Below are 22,598 nucleotides of genomic sequence, written 5' to 3'. Positions count from 1 at the left end.
GAATAGCATCAAATAACTGGGAGGACTTCTGAATCTCCACTGCAAATTTTCTATAAGGAATTGGATAATGTTCCCAATGGTGAAGAAGCAATAGAGGCCAAGATAATGTGTAAGAAGCACATAATGATTTATCCTTGGAATGATCCGTAGGTAAGGACAATAGCATCGACTTCCAAATTGAATTTGATGTACTCAGCAACTTACGACCTCACCAAACCCTACAATCGTTGTCAATGAATGGTTATAAAGGAATCGTATTTCCAGAATGGGTGGGGAGTTTTTCCTACCGTTACATGACAAGTCTAAGTTTATAGAATTGTAACAACTGTTGCATGCTTCCTTCAATGGGGCAACTTCCATCTCTCAAGGGCCTCCGCGTTTCATACATGAATTCTGTGAAGACCATTGATGCAGGTTTTTACAAAAAAGAAAATTGTTCATTTGTGACTCCCTTTCCCTCCCTCAAGTTTCTAAAGATTTCTTCTAGCATGCCTTGTTGGAAGGTGTGGATTGGCTTTATATATCTGATTGCCCTAAACTAAAGGGAGATATACTAGATCACCTTCCTGCTTTGCAAACACTCAAAATTATAAATTGCAAGCTTCTTGCCTCTTTTGTCCCTAGGGCTCCCAACTTGCAGAAATTAAAGATACGAAAAAGCAACAAAGTAGCATTTTATGTGTTTCCGCTCTTGGTGGAGAAAATATACATAGAAGGAAGCCCAATGGTGGAGACTATGATGGAAGCTATCACTATCATCCAACCAATTTGCCTCAAGTATTTGTCAATAAAGGATTGTTCTTCAACCATATCTTTTCCAAATGATCAACTTCATGCATCACTAAGAACTCTTAATATCAGTGGTTTAAACAAACTGAAATTTTCGTGCGACACAAACACGAACTACTGGAAACACTTTCAATACATAATAAGTCTTCCAATCACATACTATGACAATATGGAAACTCTTTTGGTCTTAGGATCAGAGTCGTATAAGAGTCTGATTCATTTTAGGATTGGTTATTGCCCCAACTTTGTATCAATAATCCCAAGAGAAGGATTATTTGTGCCCAATTTGACTCGTTTCATTGTTCATGACTATGACAAGTTGAAGTCATTACCTGATTAGATGGGAATTCTTTTCCGAAAGTTGGAAATTCTTGCATATCCAACTGCCCAGAAGTTGAGTGGTTTCCTAAAGGGCCCATGCCACCTAACTTGTGGACAGTTTGAATCGGAAATTGTGAGAAACTACGTAGCTGCCAAGCGTGGGTATCAATGGACATGGTTACCTCTTTCAATTTTTGAGGGTCCATGTGATGGCATTAATTCCTTCCTAAACGAAGATTGTTGCCTCCTCCATTACATATCTTGGTTTCTAGAACATCTCAACTCTGGAGACGTTGGATTGCAAGGGCCTTCTCCATCTTAGCTCTACAAGAATTGCACATTGAAAATTCTAAAAACCTAGAGAATATTGTGGGAGAAAGGCTTCCTTTCTCTTTAATAGAATTAAACATAGAGGGTTATCCCTTGCTGAAGTAAAGATGCCATAAAAAGGACCGTCAAATTTGGCCTAAAATCTTTCATGTCCGTGGGATAAACATTGACGGTAGATGGATTTAGTGAGGAAGGATGATCAGCAGATAGTTATCCTTTTTTGACCTACATCATCAACTCATAACAATGAAAATCTATTTCTGACATGGAATCTTTCATTTCCTAATGTCTTTCGGAGTTTGATTTCTAACGTTTTTTGTATATTTTATTTACATTGAGATGCCAGTTTTCCTTAGTATAGTGGTGAACATGTGAGATAGATAATTGAACTAAAAATCAAGTTAATGTCATCCATTCATGTTTTTTAAACAAGCATTTTTTATTACGTAAATTAAACAGATGATTGAGATTGGATACAATGTGCTGCATAAAAATCTACCATGCCAACTAGGATGATCTCATTTTACCTCTTATTGTGGGTCTCTGAGTAAGTCATGCTTCCAGGTATATTTAGGGGTAGAGAATAGAAATGTTGCATACTCTTTATTTCCTTTTCCCGCTATTATTGTGTTGTAGGCAACAGTAATATACTTCCCTTTAAGTAGGTCATCGCTTTTGTTTTTTATGGAATGATAAATTTGTGACAGCTTTATACAACATGATGAGATCGAATTTCCAATACTTCCTGGATCTCTTTTTTTTCGTGGAGGTTGCATTCCCTAAGTCAGTATTTGAAATGCACAAAAAATAGCATGTACATAGTTTTAGGAGTGAATACTTATCAACTGATCTACACTAACACTAGTGGACTGAACAGGAAAGAACTAGAAGAGCGGGAATCTTAAAATTCAAAGCTTTTGATGTAAAATATCATAATGGAGGTTGGCATTTCATCAGTATGGACGGGTTTCATACTGTCCTCAGAGATCAAATGGCATACGAGAATATAACATTTGAAGGGAATAAAAAAAGATTAGGCAAGCTTTTTTCTTCTTAATGTTACATGTGAAACTGTGATTATTTAAAACAGAATAGTAAAACTGAACAAGGATAGAAAATATAGGTCACGAGTAGGAGATTGTGGTGTGTCTCAAAAGGAGGTCTCAATTTCCGCCTTACCTCGAATGGTTATCATTCTCATACTGATTTGGGCATTTGATTTTGTTCTTTCCCTTAGATTTTGTTTCATATTTCCTTGATCTCCTTTTTTCGTGGAGGCTGCATTCCCTAAGTCAGTATTTGAAATGCATAAAAATAGCCTGTACATATTTTTAGGAGTGAATCCCATTACTTAACAACTGATCTACACTAACACCAGTGCATTGAACAGGAAAGAACTGGAAGAACGAGAATCTTAAATTCAAAGCTTTTGATGTAAAAGATCAGAATGGAGGTTTTGGTTTCCTCAGTGTGGATGGGTTTCATAATGTCCTCAAAGATCAAATTGCATAAGAGAATATAACTTCTAAAGTGAAGAAAAAAAAGATTAGGCAAGGTTTACTCTTCTTAATGTTATATTTTACTGTTCCTCCCATGCCTTGTTCAATTTTGGAACATATGTGAAACTGTGATGATTTAAAACACAATAGTAACAATGAACAAGGATAGAAAATATAAGTCATGGGTAGGATATTGTGATGTGTCTTAAAAGGGAGAAATGAATTTTAGCATTAACTCTAATTCTTTTCATTCTCTTTACTGATTTGGGCATTTGATTTTTTTCTTACTTTCCCATAGACTGTCTTATTTTCCTTTCTGATTTCTGTTTTATCATATTTTAATAATTTTTGCATGTAATGTTTTATTTTAACCAGGGCTTTGTTCAAATTGATAGGGATGACTCCAAACAATAACAATTTACAGTTCCTTTTGAGCATGTCACCCAGGTATACCGACACATAATTGAAAATGGTTGTCAAGCCTCTAGCTATTGCTCGTTATAAATTCTCTGCTACTCTATATTTGAAGTTTTACTTATTTGATGATTATTGTGCTGTAGGAACTTGCACGTTATGACCATTCCTAATATGCATGGTGAGTGAATTCCATTACACTTTGTTATCTGGTCAAGCCTTGATATTAGTGTCTAAAAATGATTAAATTGAAAGAGAGGCAACCACCAATATCACATTAGAGGTGTCAAGTTTCACGAAGTTCACTGAGAAACAAACATTAAACTTTCACACGATAAGCTTGGCGGTTGTATCTTTGCAATTCTGGTTCATTATGTGAAGAGCAAGTTAGGAAGCCTTCATTATAATATGTTATACGTAATAGAAAAAAATGGGAATCTAAAGTAACTAGAATCAATACTTTTGCTGCCTAGATCCATTTATTTGTTTTGACATCACCCCTTACGTATTTACACGAGAAGAGCATAAATAATTTGTTTTTGCGCATATTGTTAAGGTTATAGAGGCACTTCTCAGTACCACCTTTAAACAAGTGAAAAACTGAAGTAATGTGCTTATTTATGATTCGCCAAAATCCATAATTTGCCGCTATTTTAAGTTAAAAATTGGTAAATATTTTGCTTGTGTTTGTATCATGTAGACTAAATCTTATCTGTGGAACGTATACATCGTACTTCAATTGAGAAATGGTGCTTTAACCCATTTTTTTATTGTTGAATACAATCTAGCTACTGCAATAAAATAGGCCTAATCAACATATTTTGTCCTCACAGTATTAAATTCATAGTATTAAAATCATATGGTAGAGATGTTTCACAGCATAAGCTTTGCAACAAAATTGCATCAGTAGGTGCATAGTCGTGCAAACAACATATTACAAAAGGTATAACTGTTAGGAAAATTGTAAGCAAAACACCAAGAGCTCATATTTTTATGAGTGCAAAGCTGATTTGTGCCTAAATGGCGAAGGAAGTAAAAAGTCTGAAATGGTTAAGTTACTCAAGGGAAGAGTGGCAAAAGAGAATCAGAATACTATTAATCCATTACAGTTTGGAGCAGAAGCTCCATGACCCTATAGGCATAATGCCATCCCTTGCTTAGGAGGGTTAGGTTGAGAATCTTTTGTTTGGTGTCTTTTTACATAAATTAGATTTTAAGAAATCTTGTAGAATTTAAAAATAATTTTTACATAAAACAAAAATATGTGTATTTATTATTTAAATTTAGGAAAATTGAGTTTGAAATATTATTAATATTTGATATTATGTTACATTTTTAGTCTATGTATAAATTACATTGTTACACACACATGCACACACATGCACACAAGCGCACACACGCACACACCAGCGCACACGCGCACACACACACACCCACCCACCCACACGCGCACACACGCACACACACGCACACACGGGCGCACATGCGCACACGCGCACACGCGAACACGCGCACACACGCACACGCACGCACACACACACACACACGCACGCACCCACACACGCACACATTGTCACGTCGATGTGAGACTTCCAACACACCCTGTCACGTCGATGTATATCTATCTCGTGCATGAGACTAGATATTAATGAGTGGTCTTATAATGGTCTGATAGCGGGTGGAACAATAAAGCTAACAAACATCAAATTTTGCTAAGAGAGACTCTAATCCATGGCTCTAAATTTGCTTTACCTCTAATTACCTCTAATTGATGTGAATCTTCTAACATATATTAATCAAATAAAATGACAAAATCTTTCATATAATATATCTCTTGTATTTCCAAAATCTTAAATCTTATTAGTGGCATCAAAGTCATTGCTATTTTAGGACTTATAGAACAAAAGAAGAAGGAAACTTCTAGTAAGTTGTTATTCCACTCTTAATGAAAGTTAGCTCTAAGGGTCGTAAAAATGCAAACTTATTTAGGAAATTTAGATTTATGGGAAATTGTGGAAAAGAATTACATCATTGATCTATTGTCTAAAAATCCCACTATAGACCAAATCAAAATGAGAAAGGAAAAGATGGTAAAACTGAAGTCATGTTTTTGTTAGTGTTTCAATGATCTTGACTGGAATTATGAACTTAAAGTCACTTATGAAATTTAGAGATTTTTAAAAGGAGAACATGTTGGAAATGAGAATATTTGATGCATGAAATTGATAACGGATTTGAGCGGCAATGACAAATGATGAAAAAGTCTAAGACATTTAAGAAATAATTAAACAAATAATCGGGTATCGTTAATAAGATAAAATTATTAGATAAGGAGTTTCAAATTTAAAAGTCAGCGACAAAATTTTAGTAATTCTACTGGAAATGTATAAAGAGTCTATTACTTCTTATTGAAAAATAGAAAACGATCTGTTTACAATTACTTTTACTGTAGTGATACATGTTTTGCAAATATAAAGAACAATAAAAGTTAATTAGAGAAAATTGTGTTATTCAAGGTATTTTACTTCGTTGTGTCGAAAATGTTTTCTATGTAAAGCAATAGCAAGTTCAATCCAAACAAGAACACACGTGTTTTTATGTTTTGTCTTGATGTTCAGAAAAATAATCATGGACACAACAAGTCTGGGTGGAGGCCATTTTTTTTTTCAAAAATGAAATCAGTACAAATAAAAGATATCTATAAATTTTCACAGGCATTGAAAAAACATAATTTATAAGTTTCCTATTTGAAACATACACATATTTAAATCTATACATCCCCACGTGCGTGCACACACACACGAGTGTATATATATATATATATATATATATATATATATATATAATTTATTGAATTTTAAAAGTAAACTTTCAAATCACATTCTTTACTAAACCAAGTTTTTCTTTTATCAAGTTTTAAAAATAAATCTTTTTCTTAATGTATTTTTTTTATTAATGTCTGAAGGTAAATTAAAACTTTTGGGTTGATTTCAATTGAAACTTATAGATTTGATTACAATTCAAAGGTTAGTAAAACAAAACCTCTTCGGCCGCAAAATCCTCATTCAATTCGCCACACAAGCATAGTATTAATCGCTGTGTAAGAACATCAACCCAGAGTAGTCTACAATTCTGACTCTGCCACACTCTGCAACGGCTCCAACTACTCTACACCACCGGTAGTTGGATTCTGCTCCATTCAACTGCTACCGTCAATCTTTCGATGTCTTTTATCGTGATTTTGTTGCACTCTTGCTGATTCTTCCCTATAAACTACTGGTTAGGGTTTTTCTCTTTTACCGTTATCTAGTTGTAGAAATTTGATTAAGGTTTGGCATCTAATTCTAATTTGATTAGGGTAATTAATATATCAATCTGAACCATTGCAAAACTGACACATTTCCACAGATTCTGCGTTCAAAATGCATTGAAACATGAACTTTGTCTTTTAAAAAACTAACCCCACCATCACTGAGCTTTTCGGGCACGCATCTTCAATCACCACCTTCGGATCTTTTACTAATATATCATATATCTAATGGTTCATTTTGAAGGTGTGTTCCTGACAGAGCTGTGCAAGTTAAAGTGAAGAGAGTTCACTGAAATTCCTTTTTCTTTTCAGATCACATCCGCCAATAACCAACGCAGTTTCTCCAAAACAGTTGCTTTCCGTACTCACAATCACTTGTTTGTTGTTGACATCATTTCATGGCATTAGCTGTGGTAGGTGGTGCACTCCTTTCTGCTTTCATTGACGTTCTCTTTGACAGACTAGCTTCCCCTGAGTTTGTCAACTTCATCCGAGGAAAGAAGCCTGAAAGGTTACTTCAAAAGATGAAGAGTCAGCTGCTTGTGGTTAAAGTTGTGCTTGCTGATGCTGAGAAGAGACAAATCTCAAACTCCGATGTCAAAGACTGGCTCGATCTTCTCAGAGATCTTGTCTACGAGGTTGATGACTTACTTGATGAAGTTTCTACTAAAGCTGCTACCCAAAAGGAGGTAAGCAATTCCTTTTCTCGCATTTTCAACAGAAAAAAGATTGTTAGTATTAGTAAGTTGGAAGAGATGGTTGAAAGGTTAGATGATATTCTAAAACAAAAGGAGAGTCTTGATTTGAAAGATATTCCAGTGGAGAACTACCACTCATGGAAAGCTCAACCAACATCTCTGGAAGATGGATACGGTATGTACGGTAGAGATAAAGATAAAGAGGCCATAATGAAGATGGTGTTAGAGGATGTCACTGATACTGAACAACTTTCTGTGATCCCTATTGTAGGCATGGGTGGGGTTGGAAAAACCACTTTGGCAAGATCGGTGTTCAACGATGGCAAATTGAAGCAGCAGATATTTGATTTAAAGGCATGGGTTTGTGTTTCTGATATATTTGATATTGTGAAGGTCACAAGAACTATGATAGAGGAAATTACCCGCAAGCCCTGTAAATTGAGTGATTTAAATGCCCTTCAACTTGAGTTGAGAGACAAACTGAAAGGTAAAAGATTTTTTATTGTCTTGGATGATGTTTGGATCGAGGATTGTGACAATTGGAGTTGTCTTACAAAACCATTTCTAAGCGGATCCAAGGGAAGTAAAGTTGTGGTCACAACCCGCAATGAAAATGTAGCGGCAGCCGTGCCTTTTCATAGTGTTGTAGTATATCGTCTAAATAAATTGACAAATGAAGATTGTTGGTTGGTGTTTGCAAACCATGCATTTCCTCCCTCAGAAGCCTGTGAGGATAGAGAAACTCTACGAATGATCGGAAAGGAGATTGTTAAAAAGTGTAATGGGTTGCCTTTAGCTGCACAGTCACTTGGAGGAATGTTGAGAAGAAAACACGCCGTTAGGGATTGGAATAATGTACTTGAAAGTGACATTTGGGAACTTCCTGAAAGTCAGTGTAAAATTATTCCAGCACTCAGAATTAGTTATCATTATCTCCCTCCACATTTAAAACGGTGTTTTGTTTATTGCTCACTGTACCCCAAAGATTATGAATTCGATAAAGATGAACTGATCCAGCTATGGATGGCTGAAGAGCTTGTAAAAGCACCAAAAAAAGAAAAGACTCTAGAAGAAGTTGGTCATGAGTATTTTGATGATTTGGTTTCGAGATCCTTTTTCCAACGTGTAAGTCATGCGACTTGGGGTGATTATTTTTTAATGCACGACCTGATGCATGATCTAGCAACATTTACTGGCGGGAAATTCTATTTCAGAGCAGATGAACTTGGGAAAGAAACCAAAATCAGTAGAAAGACTCGTCACTTGTCATTTACAAGATTCAGTGAACCAGTATCGGATATTGAAGGTTTTGACACAGTAAAATTTTCCAGAACTTTCTTGCTGATCAATTATAAAGATTCTCCATTCAACAATGAAAAGGCACCATATATTGTTGTGTCGATGCTTAAGTACTTGAGAGTTTTATCGTTTTGTAGCTTCAAAAGTCTGTTTGCTCTGCCTGATTCAATTGGTGAATTGATTCATTTGCGTTATCTAAATCTATCTCATACAAGTATAGAAACTTTGCCAGAGTCATTGTGTAATTTGTGCAATCTACAAACTTTGAAGTTGGCATTTTGCTCAAAGCTGACTCAGTTGCCTATTGCCATGCAAAATCTTGTAAACTTACGTCATCTTGAAATTCATGAATCTCGCATAAAAGAGATGCCTAAAAGAATGGGGAAATTAAATCAATTACAGCAGTTGGATTTGTATATTGTGGGCAAGGATAAAGAAAATAGCATCAAAGAACTGGGAGGACTTCCAAATCTCTGTGGTTCGTTTTGTATTACGGCACTGGAAAATGTTACGAAAGGCGAAGAAGCAATAGAAGCCAGTATAATGGACAAGAAGCATATTAACCATCTATCCTTAGAATGGTCTACAGGTAACGACAATAGCATCGACTTCCAAATTGAATTAGATGTACTCAGCAAATTACAACCTCACCGAGACCTGCAAACGCTGTTAATAATTGGTTATAAAGGAACCATATTTCCAGAGTGGGTGGGGAATTTTTGCTACCGCTACATGACAAGTGTAAGTTTATATAATTGTAACAACTGTTGCATGCTTCCTTCAATGGGGCAACTACCATCTCTCAAGTTCCTCTATATTTCAGAGATTAATTCGGTGAAGACTATTGATGCAGGATTTTACAAGACCGAATCTGCGATATCCTTTCCCTCCCTTGAATTTCTACACATTTTTCGCATGCCTAGATGGGAGGTGTGGACTGCATTTGCTTCAGAAGCTTTTCCTGTGCTGAAGGATCTTTGTATATCGGATTGCCCCAAACTAAGGGGAGCTTTTCCAAATCACCTTCCCGCTCTGCAAAGACTTAGCATTACAAATTGCGAGCTTCTTGTCTCTTCTGTCTTAAGGGTTCCCAACCTTCGAACAATAGAGATATGTAACACCAACAAAGTAATGTTTCATGAGTTTCCTCTTTTGGTGAAATTTATAGACGTAGAAGGACCAATGGTGGAGTCCATGATGGAGGCCATCACTAACATCCAATCTACTTGCCTCCAATCTTTAAGATTACAGAAGTGTTCGTCAGCCATATGGTTTGCAGGTGATCGTCTTCCTGCATCGCTGACAGCTCTTGATGTCAGTTGTTTAAACAACTTGAAATTCCCGATGCAACACAAGCACGAATTACTGGAATCGCTAAGAATAAAGAATAGTTGTGATTCGCTCACGTCTCTTCCATTGGCTATCTTCCCAAGTCTCACTCAACTTGATATCATAAGCTGTGAAAATATGGAATCACTTTTGGTCTCACGGTCAGAGTCGTTGAAGAGTTTGAAATCTTTGGAGATTGAACACTGTCCCAACTTTGTATCATTTCTGGGAGAGGGATTGTGTGCACCCAATTTAATTCGTTTCCGTGTTTGTGATTGTGAGAAGTTGAAGTCGTTGCCCGATCAGATGGGAACTCTTCTTCCAAAAATGGAATATCTTATCATATCCAACTGTCAACAAATAGAGTCTTTCCCTGGAGGGGGTATGCCACCTAACTTGAGAACAGTTGAGATCGAAAATTGTGAGAAACTACTAAGCAGTAAAGCATGGGTATGCATGGACATGGTTACCTCTCTCATTGTGAGTGGTCCATGTGATGGCATCAACTCCTTCCCGGAGGAGGCTTTGCTGCCTCCCTCTCTTACGTCTCTAAGTCTCCATAACTTCACAAGTCTGGAGACGTTGGACTGCAAGGGCTTTCTTCATCTCACCTCGCTACGAGAATTGGACATTCAAAAATGTGAAAAGTTAAAGAATATTGCTGGAGAAAGTCTTCCCGTCTCTCTAATGAAATTAAGCATAAACGGATGTCCCTTACTGCAAGAACGATGCCATAAGAAGGACCGTGAAATTTGGCCTAAAATCTGCCATGTCCATGTGCTAGAGATTGACGATAGATATATCTAACCATAAAAACTATTTTTGTCAATGTTGTTTTTCATTTCATTTCTTTCTCCTTTCAAATTTAAGTCAATTAGTGAATTCAACTAATTTTAAATCAGTTCATTTCTCTGTTCGATAGTTTACTGGAATTGCAAGGTTTTTGTTCCTGTGGTATGTATAGTAGTAAATTTTACTCTGCTTGTTTTGTTCTTCTCACAACGAACCTTTATGATAAAAATATGAAATGAGAAAACATATAAGCAACTGAGGTATACAAGTACAAATAAAGATATAATAAAATTTAAATAAGACCTTAGCTATGTTAGATTTCTAGAATTTAATAAGAATTTTCCACTGCTCAAGTAAAACACTTGGGGGTCGATTTTTGAAGTTGTAATCATCTAGCATATTTGAAAAAAAATACTTTGTCTTCAATAGACATTTATGGTTCCTCCAACTTGAACATATGCTTCATAAAATCCACTTTTTAGCACGTTCTTCAATATCAAATTTTGTCTGCATATCATAATCAATGAATAAGTATTAGAATTTAGGTAATATATGTAATCAAAGATAAAGGTTAGTGAAATGAATTACCAATAATGTTTTCCACATGTCATCCCAATGTTCCTTCAATCCTTTCCAACTAGTAAAAGTTAGAGGAGTTAAATGTGCATTCCTAGCTAATGTTCCCAAATAATTGCTCATTGTAGCTGTACCACACCTAGCCAAACTCGACCAAATAAGTAAACAATGTGCACATCAAGGCAGCCAAGTATCCGGCCTAGGCCGACTTAGCCTAACTTATACCAGTCTTGACCTAAACTAAACATCTAAAGGGACAACCTACACCAGCATAAGCCATCAAGACAAATAGCCGGCCTAGACCGACTACTCCATCATATCCACTAAGTTTAGAACCTAGGCCGACCACTCTAATGAACTCAACATAATGGAAGCACTAGTGCAGAATTTCCTTTTTACCTCGCCTTATATGCTTCGGTTGGCCAGGAACCGAAGCATATAATGGTGCGGTGGCATTTTTGTAATTCCAGCCAAGTTTTATGCCTCGGTTCAGCTAACACCCGAAGCCAAAGACAGCTATAGGCCTCGGTTCGCGCAAAACTGGTGCCAAAGAGTGCTATAGGCCTCGGTCCAATAAGACCCGAAGCCAAAAAGGGACTGCATTTTTGAAAAAGTGGAGTAGACGTTAGGTGTTTGGCCTCGGTCCAACAGACCCGGTGCCAAAAAGGAGTATATGGCTTCGGTTGTTAGAGGAACCGAAGCCATAGGGTTTATTTAGGGTTTTAATTTCGTGAACTCTTCTTCTTCCCCGCGTCTCTACAACTCTTTCCTCTCTCCTCCGACCACTACAACCACGCGAAGGCGAACGCAAACCCTCTCTGTGCTACACCTCCCGTCACCATCGCGTCGCTCTTTCGTCTCCTTCAAGAAGTCCTTTCGATCCCAAGGCAATGGTTCAGGCGGCATCAAAACCAACCCAATAGCATGGGCAGCCATAGAAAACAAAACCTAGGGTTCACCATAAAGCAAACCGCAGTGCCGCGAACGCGACCTCCGCTTCCAGATCCGACGACCTAGGGTTTGCAGGGCTGAGCCACACGACGCCATTCAGCGAGATCACAGAGATGGGGATTCAGACCAAAACTGTAGTGTTTTTAAAACCTTATATTTTTGTTGTAAAATCAGTTTTGGGGAAGGGTAAATCTTCCTCAAATCTGGTCTTGATTGTGTTTTTCCTATCATGTTTAATTTTTGAAGATGGTGTTTTTTGTTTGTGGATTTGTTTCGCAAGATTTACAGCACTTGGAATTTTCATCTCAAAATTGTGGCTGCTGGTGCTGCTGCTTTATCACCTTCCTTCTTGCTGTGAAAAATTGCAAACAAATATTTGTCCTGCTGCTGAAATTGTAATGGTGATGCAGTTGTTGTGAATTAAAAAATCTTGATGCTGTGACAGGGAAATACAATAACTCCAAAAACCTTGACAATGTGGTGATGGTGAGCCACCGTTGCAGCTTTTAATTAATTAATTTTTTTTGACACAATGGCATCGGTTCACATTAAAACAGAGGTAGAAAAGTAGCTCTATGGCTTCGGTTCAGACCCGAGGCCAAAAGCCATCCCTTTTGGCCTCACCCTAATATGCCTCGGTTCTGGAACCAGGACAGAATATAAAAAACAACCGGGGCCAAAAGCCCTTACTGCACTGGTGAAGCGTCTGCGTCCAATAAACCTTAAGGGCCTGGGTTAGGGCCCTGGCCCACTCACAAGCCTCACCTAGAGCCCAAGTCAAGGCCCAGCCCATGGAATGGTCAAACGTCATTAATGCTCTATAAATACACGTGGACCCCATCATTTAAAGGTAACCCCTCCTAGGTTTAAGCTGACATGTGTCGATCAGAGAGAGAGACCAACTGAAGAGATAGCGGACTACTTGGTAAGGTGAAACTTGTGCCTAACTTATCTTATTTGTTCTGCAGGAACAATAGCTCGATAAGTGCCAACAAGTTGGCCAAGGACATTAAGTTTAATTAGTAAACACTCATCATATGTCAAGCCATGAGTCTTGAGACATTGGGTAGGACCTCTTTTTCTCTTACTTGTAGAACTTGTTAATTAAGTATATAATTAAGAAATAATATCTTATTACATATATAATAAATTACTGCATACTTGAATGAAAAAATAAATAACTAACCAATATGGTGGAGTGTTGGAGTTTGACTAAGTCTTGATGTAATTTCTTCCAACTCATCAAGGATCGCAACCATAGAACCACTTGGAAAGGACACTTTAACATTCTTGGCCAACAAGGATGGTTTTTCTTTCTCACCACTAGCCATAAATCTAATTGACTTTGAAATTTTATGTTCAAGAAAATTTCACGCAATGTTATAGCAGGTCTTGTGATTCTGGTCAAACTTACTTTACCTTTTGCAGCATGGAACCAAGCATTTGCACACAACATATAGTAGTTTATCAAATAAACAGATAATATAATAAACAGATCCTATTAAGAGCCCAGGACAAAGACACACTTGTTAGAATAGAATATGATAATATATTTAGCTAAGACTAAATACTCAAGCAGATAAAAAACCCTATGTTGAATCACTTAACCCGTCAATCTCTGCAAGCATCTAATAAACAACAAGGGGAATGTATCACATTAGGAAACCCAGGTAAGAAAATTGCAAACATCATGGTCTTGCTCGGAATCTTTACCTGGCTCAGAGATTTGGGGGTTGTTGGACGATGCGACGATTACGAACACTGCTCTCGCAATAATTATTCCTTCGACGATTTGCCCTTATGGTCCAGAGAGCGAGATGACGAACCCGTTGAGGATCGTCGGTGACCGTAACGTTGGTGGAGGGTTGACGAAGTGTGACGTTAGGCAACAATGCCGGAACTAGTGTGAAACACGAAGTTCTGTGTCAAAATCCTAGATCCAAAGTATTTCATCCTAGCTTCTAGTGAATAACTTCAAAGCATGGGAGAAAACTGATGTAGAATAGCTTCAAAGCATGAAAGCATGGGAGAAGAAGCGAGAGGGAAATAAGATGCTAATCCAAATTAATTTGTTCATAGATTAAAATCAATTAGACAATTTAATTTTTTTTTGACCGGTTACACAAAATTGACGAAAAGAAAAAAAAAATCTAACAATTTATTTAACGGTCAAAAAATAATATCTAGTATTTACTTCTTTGCAATGTTTATTAAAAATGTTATTATATAATTATATAATTATTAATATAAATTAATAATTTATAATAACTTTTATTTAAAATATAACTTATAATAATATTTATTTAAAAAACATTATTATAATTTATAAAATTGATGTACAATAACATTTTTAATAGTTATGTTAATGAAAATATTATTACAAATAAAGAAAAAGTATAATTATCTATAGTGACATTTTGTAAAAGTGTTACAATATTAATATTAATATTCTTTGTAGTAACAATTTTAAGAAAATGTAACTATATTATTTCTATAGGAACATTTTTATTAAACATAGCTAAGTAGATGTTGTTGTAGCTAATAAATGCAGTAGTGAAGGGAGGTCTGAATTTTGGCATTAACTCAAATTTTTATCATTCTCGTTACTGATTTGGGCATTTGATTTTGTTCTTACTTTTCCTTAGATTTTGTCTTATTTTCCTTCTGATTTCTATTTTATCATATTTTAATAATTTGTTCATGCATGTAAATGCATGCAATGTTTTATTTTAATCAGGACTTTGTTCAAATTGACAGGAATGACTCCAAACAACAATAATTTACAGTTCCAATTGAGCATGTCAGCCAGGTGTATAATGGAAAATGGTTGTCACAAAATCCTCATTCACTTCCTCACACAAGCATAGTATTCATTGTATATAATGGCGTGCAATGTGTCAGTTCCTCGAATTTTTATTTTTTAAAAAAAAATAAAAAATTTTGCCACGTGTCAAGCTGTCGTCGTACCACATGACAGTGATAGAGTGATGTGACAATGACAATGACATGTATCAGTATATGTCAGATGTCATTTCCTTAGTCTCAATTTGGTCCATGTATTCTATTTTTGTCTCAATTTAGTCCTTATTTTTGTAAAAATAATTCAATTTCGTCCCTCTCCAAATTAAAACAAAAATTAATTTATATAAATGCTATACAAATATTTTTATTAAATTTGATATTTTTATTCAAATTGATATTTTTATTATATATTTTTAACATAGCTAAGTTTATTTAAAATTGTGTTTCACATTCAACTTTACTTAAAATTGTTTTAAAATTTTAAATTTATATATTTTTTATTGTTACATGGACTAGTTAATTTATGAATTTTTTTCTATTAACAACTTTAAAACAAATTTAAATAAAGTTCGATGTAAGTTATTTTTTTTATTTGGTATTATTCTACTGGTTAGTATAAAAGATAGTTTTCTTAAAATAATTTAAATAATGAGAAATCATGTCAGCCAATAAATACCTCTCTGATTACTTAGCTAGAAAATGGAACAAAGAAAAAAACCACACTAATAAAAAATTGATACATTGAAATAATATGAGATTTAAGGAACCCAATTTAGCAAAACCCCCACAAAAGAACTTTAGAATAGAAAGAAATAAGGAAAAGAGGTAAAAGAAGAAAATAAAATTAAAATTGATTATAAAAGAATAAAAATAATAAATTATTATCTTTTTCATAACCAAACTTATAATTTACAAAAACGATTTTTAACTAATTAAATATTATTTTTAATACTAAGAAAAATTAATAGATACCGATAACAATTTAATTAAAATTTGTTCTCAAATATAAAAGTATTTTGAGGTCTTATTTTTTTAAAATATAATTTTATAATTAATTTAATAAATATATTAGTACTAAAAAAATTGAAGGCAATTCTATTGATATATTTTTTAATTAATTTAATTAAGAAATATTAGTAAAAAAAATAGACATTTTCTTTTTTGAAGGTCTAAAGGCAGTGTTTATCTTTTTTAACCATGAGCCCACCTTAGTATGGATACCTAATTTGGCTACATATTATGGATTTTGTTTTTCCTGAAAAGACTACGGTGTCACCAGGATGGGTTATATTTCTTTCATATATATATATATATATATATATATATATATATATATATATATATATATATATATATATATATTTTGTTTATGGTTATGATTATAGACATCGAAAAATTGTGGTTCTATATGGTTATATAACATTAGTCTTATGTAAGGTCCACTTTTCGTGCTGCCCTTTTTCTTAAGGCTACCCCTAATCATTGGGCCTTAGGGCTGGCCCAGAGGGGGAAAAACAGACCTAAATCTGCCCAAACCTTAATCCTTGTGCTCATTTGCGTAAAACAGATTTTCGCACATTCCTTGAGTTGTTGTTGCCACCTCTGCTAGGGTTTTGCTCTCACTGTTACGTTGAGTTAGGAGGATCGTTGTTCCAAGTAAGTTAACTTCCCAACTGTTCTTTCCTCATTCTAGCTATGTTGTCAGGGTTTCAACCGAAGTTTTCTCATTGATCCTGTTTCCACTTTGTTCCTATAAATCTCCAGTTCATTACGCTATACTCGGAGCTGTTGTGCTCGCTGAATCTGGGTTTGGGAGTGTTGTACTAGCATATTCCAGGTAAGGGAAGCTAGAGTCCTTGTGTCTAGTTCATTTTCTGTTTGCCCTAGTGCTATTGAATGATTATGTGGTTTGTATGTTACTATGAGTTGATGAATATGGCGTTTTAGCTTTTGGGACTTGTGTTTGTGTGTCCGTTGTATGAAGAAAACAGTGGCAGGCACTAGTTTTCTCGCCCAAGCGAGCATGCCTCGCCTAGGCGAGATTAACAGAGGCTCGCCCAAGCTTCCTGTGTAAATGGTCGCCCAAGTGACTGGATTTCATTTTGAGCGAGGCGTGATCTCGCCTAGGCGAGAGGAGACTCGCCTGAGCGAGAATCCGCAGAGGGCGCTATTCATCGCGCTCTCGCCTAGGCGAGAAGGGGACTTGCCTGAGCGAGGCTGGGGCAGGTTTATGCTATAACGTGAATGGCCAAATGATGTGATTGTTTGTTTGATTGACTTGAATGCTTCCCTAGAAAAGTTTGAGGGATGATGCCTTGATTATATATGAGGGTGGGATGTAAATGATATATTGTTCCATTGTGTTGGAATTGGAAAGCATGAGTTGTGTGATGGGTTGTTATGCATGATATTAGTATTATGGGAACTTTCTAATTGGTTGGTGAATCATGTACAAAGTGTGAGCATGGAATAATTCCATGACTCTTGTAGCGAGAGCTCATGGTGGCGCCTCATCCGTCGGACGTAATCCCATGGACCCTCCTAGTGGGAGTCCCTGGTGGTGCCTCACCTATTAGACTTAATTCCATGGACCTTGTGGTGAGAGTTCATGGTGGTGCCTTAACATAAGGACGTAATTCCACGCGACTATCGTGGTGGTGCCTTAAGGCCAGGACTAAATTCCACGAAGGCCACGTAGTGGTGCCTCTTGTAAGGGTGTAATTCCGCGAAGGCCTAGTGGTGACGCCTCACTACTAGGACATAATTGCACTGCCACGTGGTGGTGCCTCATTAAGCGTATCCGGATAGTCAGGTCTTAGTGTTTTATATGGTTTGGTACCTCATGTGTGGATGTCTGCTATTTATGCTTGAATATGAAATTGTATGTTGAGTGTATGATATGATGATTTCTTCGCTAGCTTACCCTTTCACTTGCTTGTGTGTTATGTGTGGTTTCCTTCTTTGCGATGATCATCAACCTTGTTGATGTGAGCAGATGTGAGAACTTCTAGCAGTGGTAATAATAATGGAGATGCTGCGGTTTGATGAATCTTGGACGTCTATCGTGCTCACTTTGGGGACCCACAGCTTTTGGGAGTTTAGTAATAGTAGTCCTCTCGCACTTGACGAGACCTTGTACTTGTTTAGGCCGTGTGGAGCCTTTTCCTTTTTGTTATTAATATGTTGGGATACTGTGTACTTCATATTCCAATTTTCTGCACTCTCTGAATAGTTTTATATGTGGCACTTTATTTAAATTGATTTTATCCATTTAATTGGGACATTACATTTATGGTATCAGAGCGGTCGAACCTTAGGATCTATGGTCTAGTGTGCCTGCTTAGCTACCGTTGTAACTTGTGTGTAGCTAGCTAAGCTCTCAGCTAATCAAGTCTAACTCTTGTTTTTTCTGCGTGCCAGTGACATGGCACCTCAGCGTAGGAACTCTCAGCCTTCCCAGGGCGACGCACCAAATATCGCCAGGGCAATAGAAGTAATGGTGGCTGCTATGACACAACAGAGTACAACAATGATGCAACAACATGAAGCATCAATGCAGCGACAAGTGGCATCGCTTGAGCAACAACAATTGGTAATGCAGCAGATGGAGGCTGCTAGAATGGCTGCAGAGGATGCTCACAGACAACACATGGAGGCCCTCCGTCAGTTGGAGGAAAACAGGACCACTGCCCCTATCCACAATCCTGAACTGAGACCTCACCATCGGGAATGGAGTCTGAAGGACTTTCTAAAAAACCATCCAGTCAAGTTCAATGGGAAGACCGGTCCGGAGATCGTAGATAAGTGGCTGAAGGATATTGAGAGGATATTCGACGCCAAAATGTGCCCCGAGGAGAGTAGATTAGCGTTCGCGGTGTACATGCTCCCGGGTGAGGCTGAGCACTGGTGGATCAACATGAAGTCCATCATGGAGGAGAGGCAGGAACCAATTACTTGGGATGTCTTTAGGAGGAAGTTCCTCTTCGAGTATTTCCCTGACAGTGTCAAATATGCTAAAGAGGTAGAGTTCCTGCAGTTGACCCAAGGAAGCAAGTCAGTGGCTGAGTATGCAGAAAAGTTCAAGCACCTTAGTCGTTTCTACACCATGCCACTGGATGAAGAGTGGCGATGCAGGAAATTCGAGAATGGCCTCCGTGGAGACCTTCGTTTGATGGTGGCCCCGCTATCCATCAAGGACTTTGTAGCCTTGGTGGAGAAGGCAAGGGTCATGGAGAAGATGAAGGTGGAGGTGGAAACTTAGCACCCATCCCAGCAAAGAGTGGGAGTACCATCTGGGTCCAGGCATAGGCACGAGGACAGGAGGAAACCCTATACTAGGACCCATTTCTAGTCATAGGGGTCTAGGGAGTCTTCTTCCCAGCAGAGCAGGATTCAATGCTACTAGTGTGGGGACCGCACAAGAGAAATGTTTGCCCCCAGCTTGTAGGCTTCAAGAGGTGCAACAATTGTGGCAAGGAAGGCCACTTCGGCAAGGATTGCCCCACCCTCACGAGGACAACGACACGTCCCTCAGTTCCAGCCCCATCTCAGAACCAACAGAGGAGGGGAGGCAAAAGGCCTCAGGCATCGGGCAGAGTATACGCCATGACTAGAGCTGAGGTAGCGGGTTAAGGTAACCTTGTTATAGGTCATTGTTTGATAACTGGGAAGGCTTGTTGTGTGCTATATGACTCTGGAGCGACACACTCATTTGTGTCAGATGCATGTGTGAACAAGTTGAGTCTGCCGGTGTGTGAGCTGTAGTGTGAACTTATGGTGTCTACTCCGGCATCGGGTTTGGTCAGGGCGTCGTCCTTGTGCGCTAGGTTTCCGGTGGAGGTAGAAGGACGGAGGTACAATGTGAATCTGATCTGCCTACCTCTACAAGAGTTGGAAGTGATCTTGGGGATGGATTGGTTATCTGCCAATCGCATCCTTACAGTTTGCTGAGAGAAAAGGTTGTTGTTTCCCAACTGAGAGGAGGTACCAGGGTTACCACCTAGTAGAGAAGTAGAGTTCTCGATTGACTTGGTACCTGGAACTGGGCCAGTGTCGATGGATCCATACCGGATGGCCCCGACAGTGTTAGTGGAGCTTAAGAAACAGATAGTTGTTGAGGAAACAATTTATTCGGCCCAACACTTCACCTTGGGGAGCGCCAGTGTTGTTGGTAAAGAAGAAGGATGGGAGTTCGCGTCTGTGTGTGGACTACAGGCAACTGAATAAGATGACGATCAATAATAAGTACCCCCTCCCCAGAATTGATGACTTGATGGATTAGTTACATGAATCGTCAGTGTTCTCGAAGATTGATCTGAGGTTAGGATACCCTCAAATTCCAGTGAAGGCAGATGATGTACAGAAGACAGCCTTCAGGTCCCTGTATGGACACTATGAGTATGTGGTCATGCCTTTTGGTGTGACCAATGCTCCGGCGGTGTTCATGGACTACATAAACCGGATTTTTGGACCATTCCTGGATAAATTTGTCGTGGTGTTCATTGATGACATTCTTATCTACTCCAGGACTCAGGAGGAGCACGCCAAGCATCTGAGACTAGTGCTTGGTGTCTTGAGAGAGAAATAGTTGTATGCCAAACTGTCCAAGTGCGAGTTTTGGATGGATGAGGTGCAATTCTTGGGGCACCTGATATCGGCAGAGGGCATTGCGGTGGATCCAATGAAGGTTGATGCAGTAGTTAAGTGGGAAAGTCCCAAGTCAGCAACCGAAATCAGAAGTTTCGTGGGATTGGCTGGCTACTATAGGAGATTCATAGAGGGATTCTCCAAGATAGTGGCACCTTTGACACAGCTCACACGGAAGGACCAACCTTTCACTTGGACCGATAAGTGTGAGGAAAGCTTCCAAGAACTTAAGCGGAGGTTGACGAGTGGTCCAATCCTAGTAATCCTCGATGTTGGAAAACCCTTTGAAGTTTACTGTGATGCCTCTCATCTAGGGTTGGGCTGTGTGTTGATGCAGGAGAAGAAGGTAGTGACCTACGCTTCGAGGCAACTAAAGGCGCATGAGAGAAATTACCCAACGCATGACTTAGAGTTGGCGGCTATTGTGTTTGCCTTCAAGATCTGGAGGCACTACCTCTACGGTGCCCAATTTCACGTATTCAGTGATCACAAGAGCCTTAAATATCTATTTGATTAGAAGGAACTGAACATGAGGTAGAGAAGATGGATGGAATTCTTGAAGGATTATGATTTTGAGCTTTTATATCATCCAGGGAAGGCGAATGTGGTAGCAGACACCTTGAGTAGGAAGACAGTGCACGCTGCTCATCTTATGATAAAAGAGGTGGAACTACTAGAGTAGTTCAGAGATATGAAACTACATGTGGAGCTGGGATCAAAGTTCATTAGATGTAGTACCTTGACTATATCTAATGACTTTCTAGATTCAGTTAAGGAGAGATAGTTGGTGGACGCTAGCCTGAACAGGGTGAGGGAACAACTTGGGTCAGATGAAACGAAGGATTTCGCCTTGGGTAGTGATGGAATACTCAGGTTCCAAGGCAGAGTGTGTGTGCACGATGATGTCGAGGTGAGAAAGGTAATCCTTAAGGAAGGGCACAAGAGTCGTCTTAGCTTGCATCCGGGCATGACTAAGATGTATCAAGACCTCAAGGGAGCTTTTTGGTGGCAAGGGATGAAGAAGGATGTGGCACAGTTCGTTCTGCCTGTCTGACCTGTCAAAAGGCAAAGGTGGAGCATCAGAGACCCGACGGGATTATGCAACCCTTGGAGATACCAGTGTGGAAATGGGATAGCATCTCGCTGGACTTTGTGACCCATTTGCCACGAACTTTTAGAGGACATGACACCATCTGGGTCATAGTGGACCGACTGACAAAGAGTGCGCATTTCTTGGCGATGAACCTGAGAATGTCTATGGCCAAGTTGGCTTAGTTGTACATTAAGGAGATTGTGAGGTTGCATGGGGTGCCTTCAAGCATTGTATCAGACAGTGATCCACGGTTCACATCACGGTTTTGGCAGACTTTGCAGAGTGCTTTGGGAAGCAAGCTCACGATGAGTTCAGCCTATCATCCTCAGACAAATGGTCAGTCTGAGAGAACGATCCAATCACTTGAGGACTTGCTACAGACATGCATACTGGATCACTTGGGCGCTTGGGATGAAGTGTTACCATTGATCGAGTTGACTTACAACAATAGCTTCCATGCGAGCATTGGCATGGTACCATATGAAGCTCTTTATGGTAGGAAATGTAGAACCCCTCTTTGTTGGTATCAAGATGGGGAAGAAGTGCTTGTTGGACCAGAATTGTTAGAGCAGACCACTGAGAAAGTGAGGATGGTGAGGGATAGGATGCATGCCTCTTAGAGTAGGCAGAAGAATTATGCAGACCGCAGGAAGAGACCCTTGGAGTTTGCGGCGGGGGATCATGTGTTCTTGAGGGTGACCAGAACCACAAGTGTGGGAAGGGCTCTCTACTCGAGAAAACTTTCTCCT

General features: G+C 38.3%; 1 protein-coding gene and 1 pseudogene across 5 annotated transcripts; both read left to right on the top strand.

Annotated features, from left to right (window-relative positions):
- Nucleotides 1–803: 803 nt before the first annotated feature.
- On the top strand, nucleotides 804–1,454 carry LOC146882551 (uncharacterized; annotated as a pseudogene).
- Nucleotides 1,455–6,369: 4,915 nt separating this feature from the next.
- LOC114165392 (putative disease resistance RPP13-like protein 1) lies at nucleotides 6,370–10,890 on the top strand. Of its 5 annotated transcripts, XM_028050033.2 has the most exons (3): nucleotides 6,370–6,632; nucleotides 6,908–7,536; nucleotides 7,633–10,890. In XM_028050033.2, the coding sequence occupies exons 2-3, from the start codon at nucleotides 7,062–7,064 to the stop codon at nucleotides 10,794–10,796; spliced, it is 3,639 nt and encodes a 1,212-aa protein (XP_027905834.2). In that variant the 5' UTR covers nucleotides 6,370–6,632; nucleotides 6,908–7,061; the 3' UTR covers nucleotides 10,797–10,890. The 5 variants fall into 5 exon arrangements, with proteins under 5 accessions (XP_027905834.2, XP_027905832.2, XP_027905831.2 ...); XM_028050031.2 differs by having other exon boundaries at nucleotides 6,976–10,890; XM_028050030.2 differs by having other exon boundaries at nucleotides 6,908–10,890.
- Nucleotides 10,891–22,598: the final 11,708 nt, after the last annotated feature.

This window comes from Vigna unguiculata, chromosome 10 (genome assembly GCF_037176805.1).
Source record: "Vigna unguiculata cultivar grain cowpea cultivar isolate G323 ecotype 2 chromosome 10, ASM3717680v1, whole genome shotgun sequence".
Taxonomy (NCBI): domain Eukaryota; kingdom Viridiplantae; phylum Streptophyta; class Magnoliopsida; order Fabales; family Fabaceae; genus Vigna; species Vigna unguiculata.
The sequence above is the reverse complement of the archived record's forward strand: the minus strand, read 5'-3'. Positions and strand labels throughout refer to the sequence as shown.

Bases quoted from the DNA above. Each gene is read 5' to 3' on its own strand.
- LOC114165392 (XM_028050031.2), top strand. From the start codon at position 7,062: ATGGCATTAGCTGTGGTAGGTGGTGCACTCCTTTCTGCTTTCATTGAC.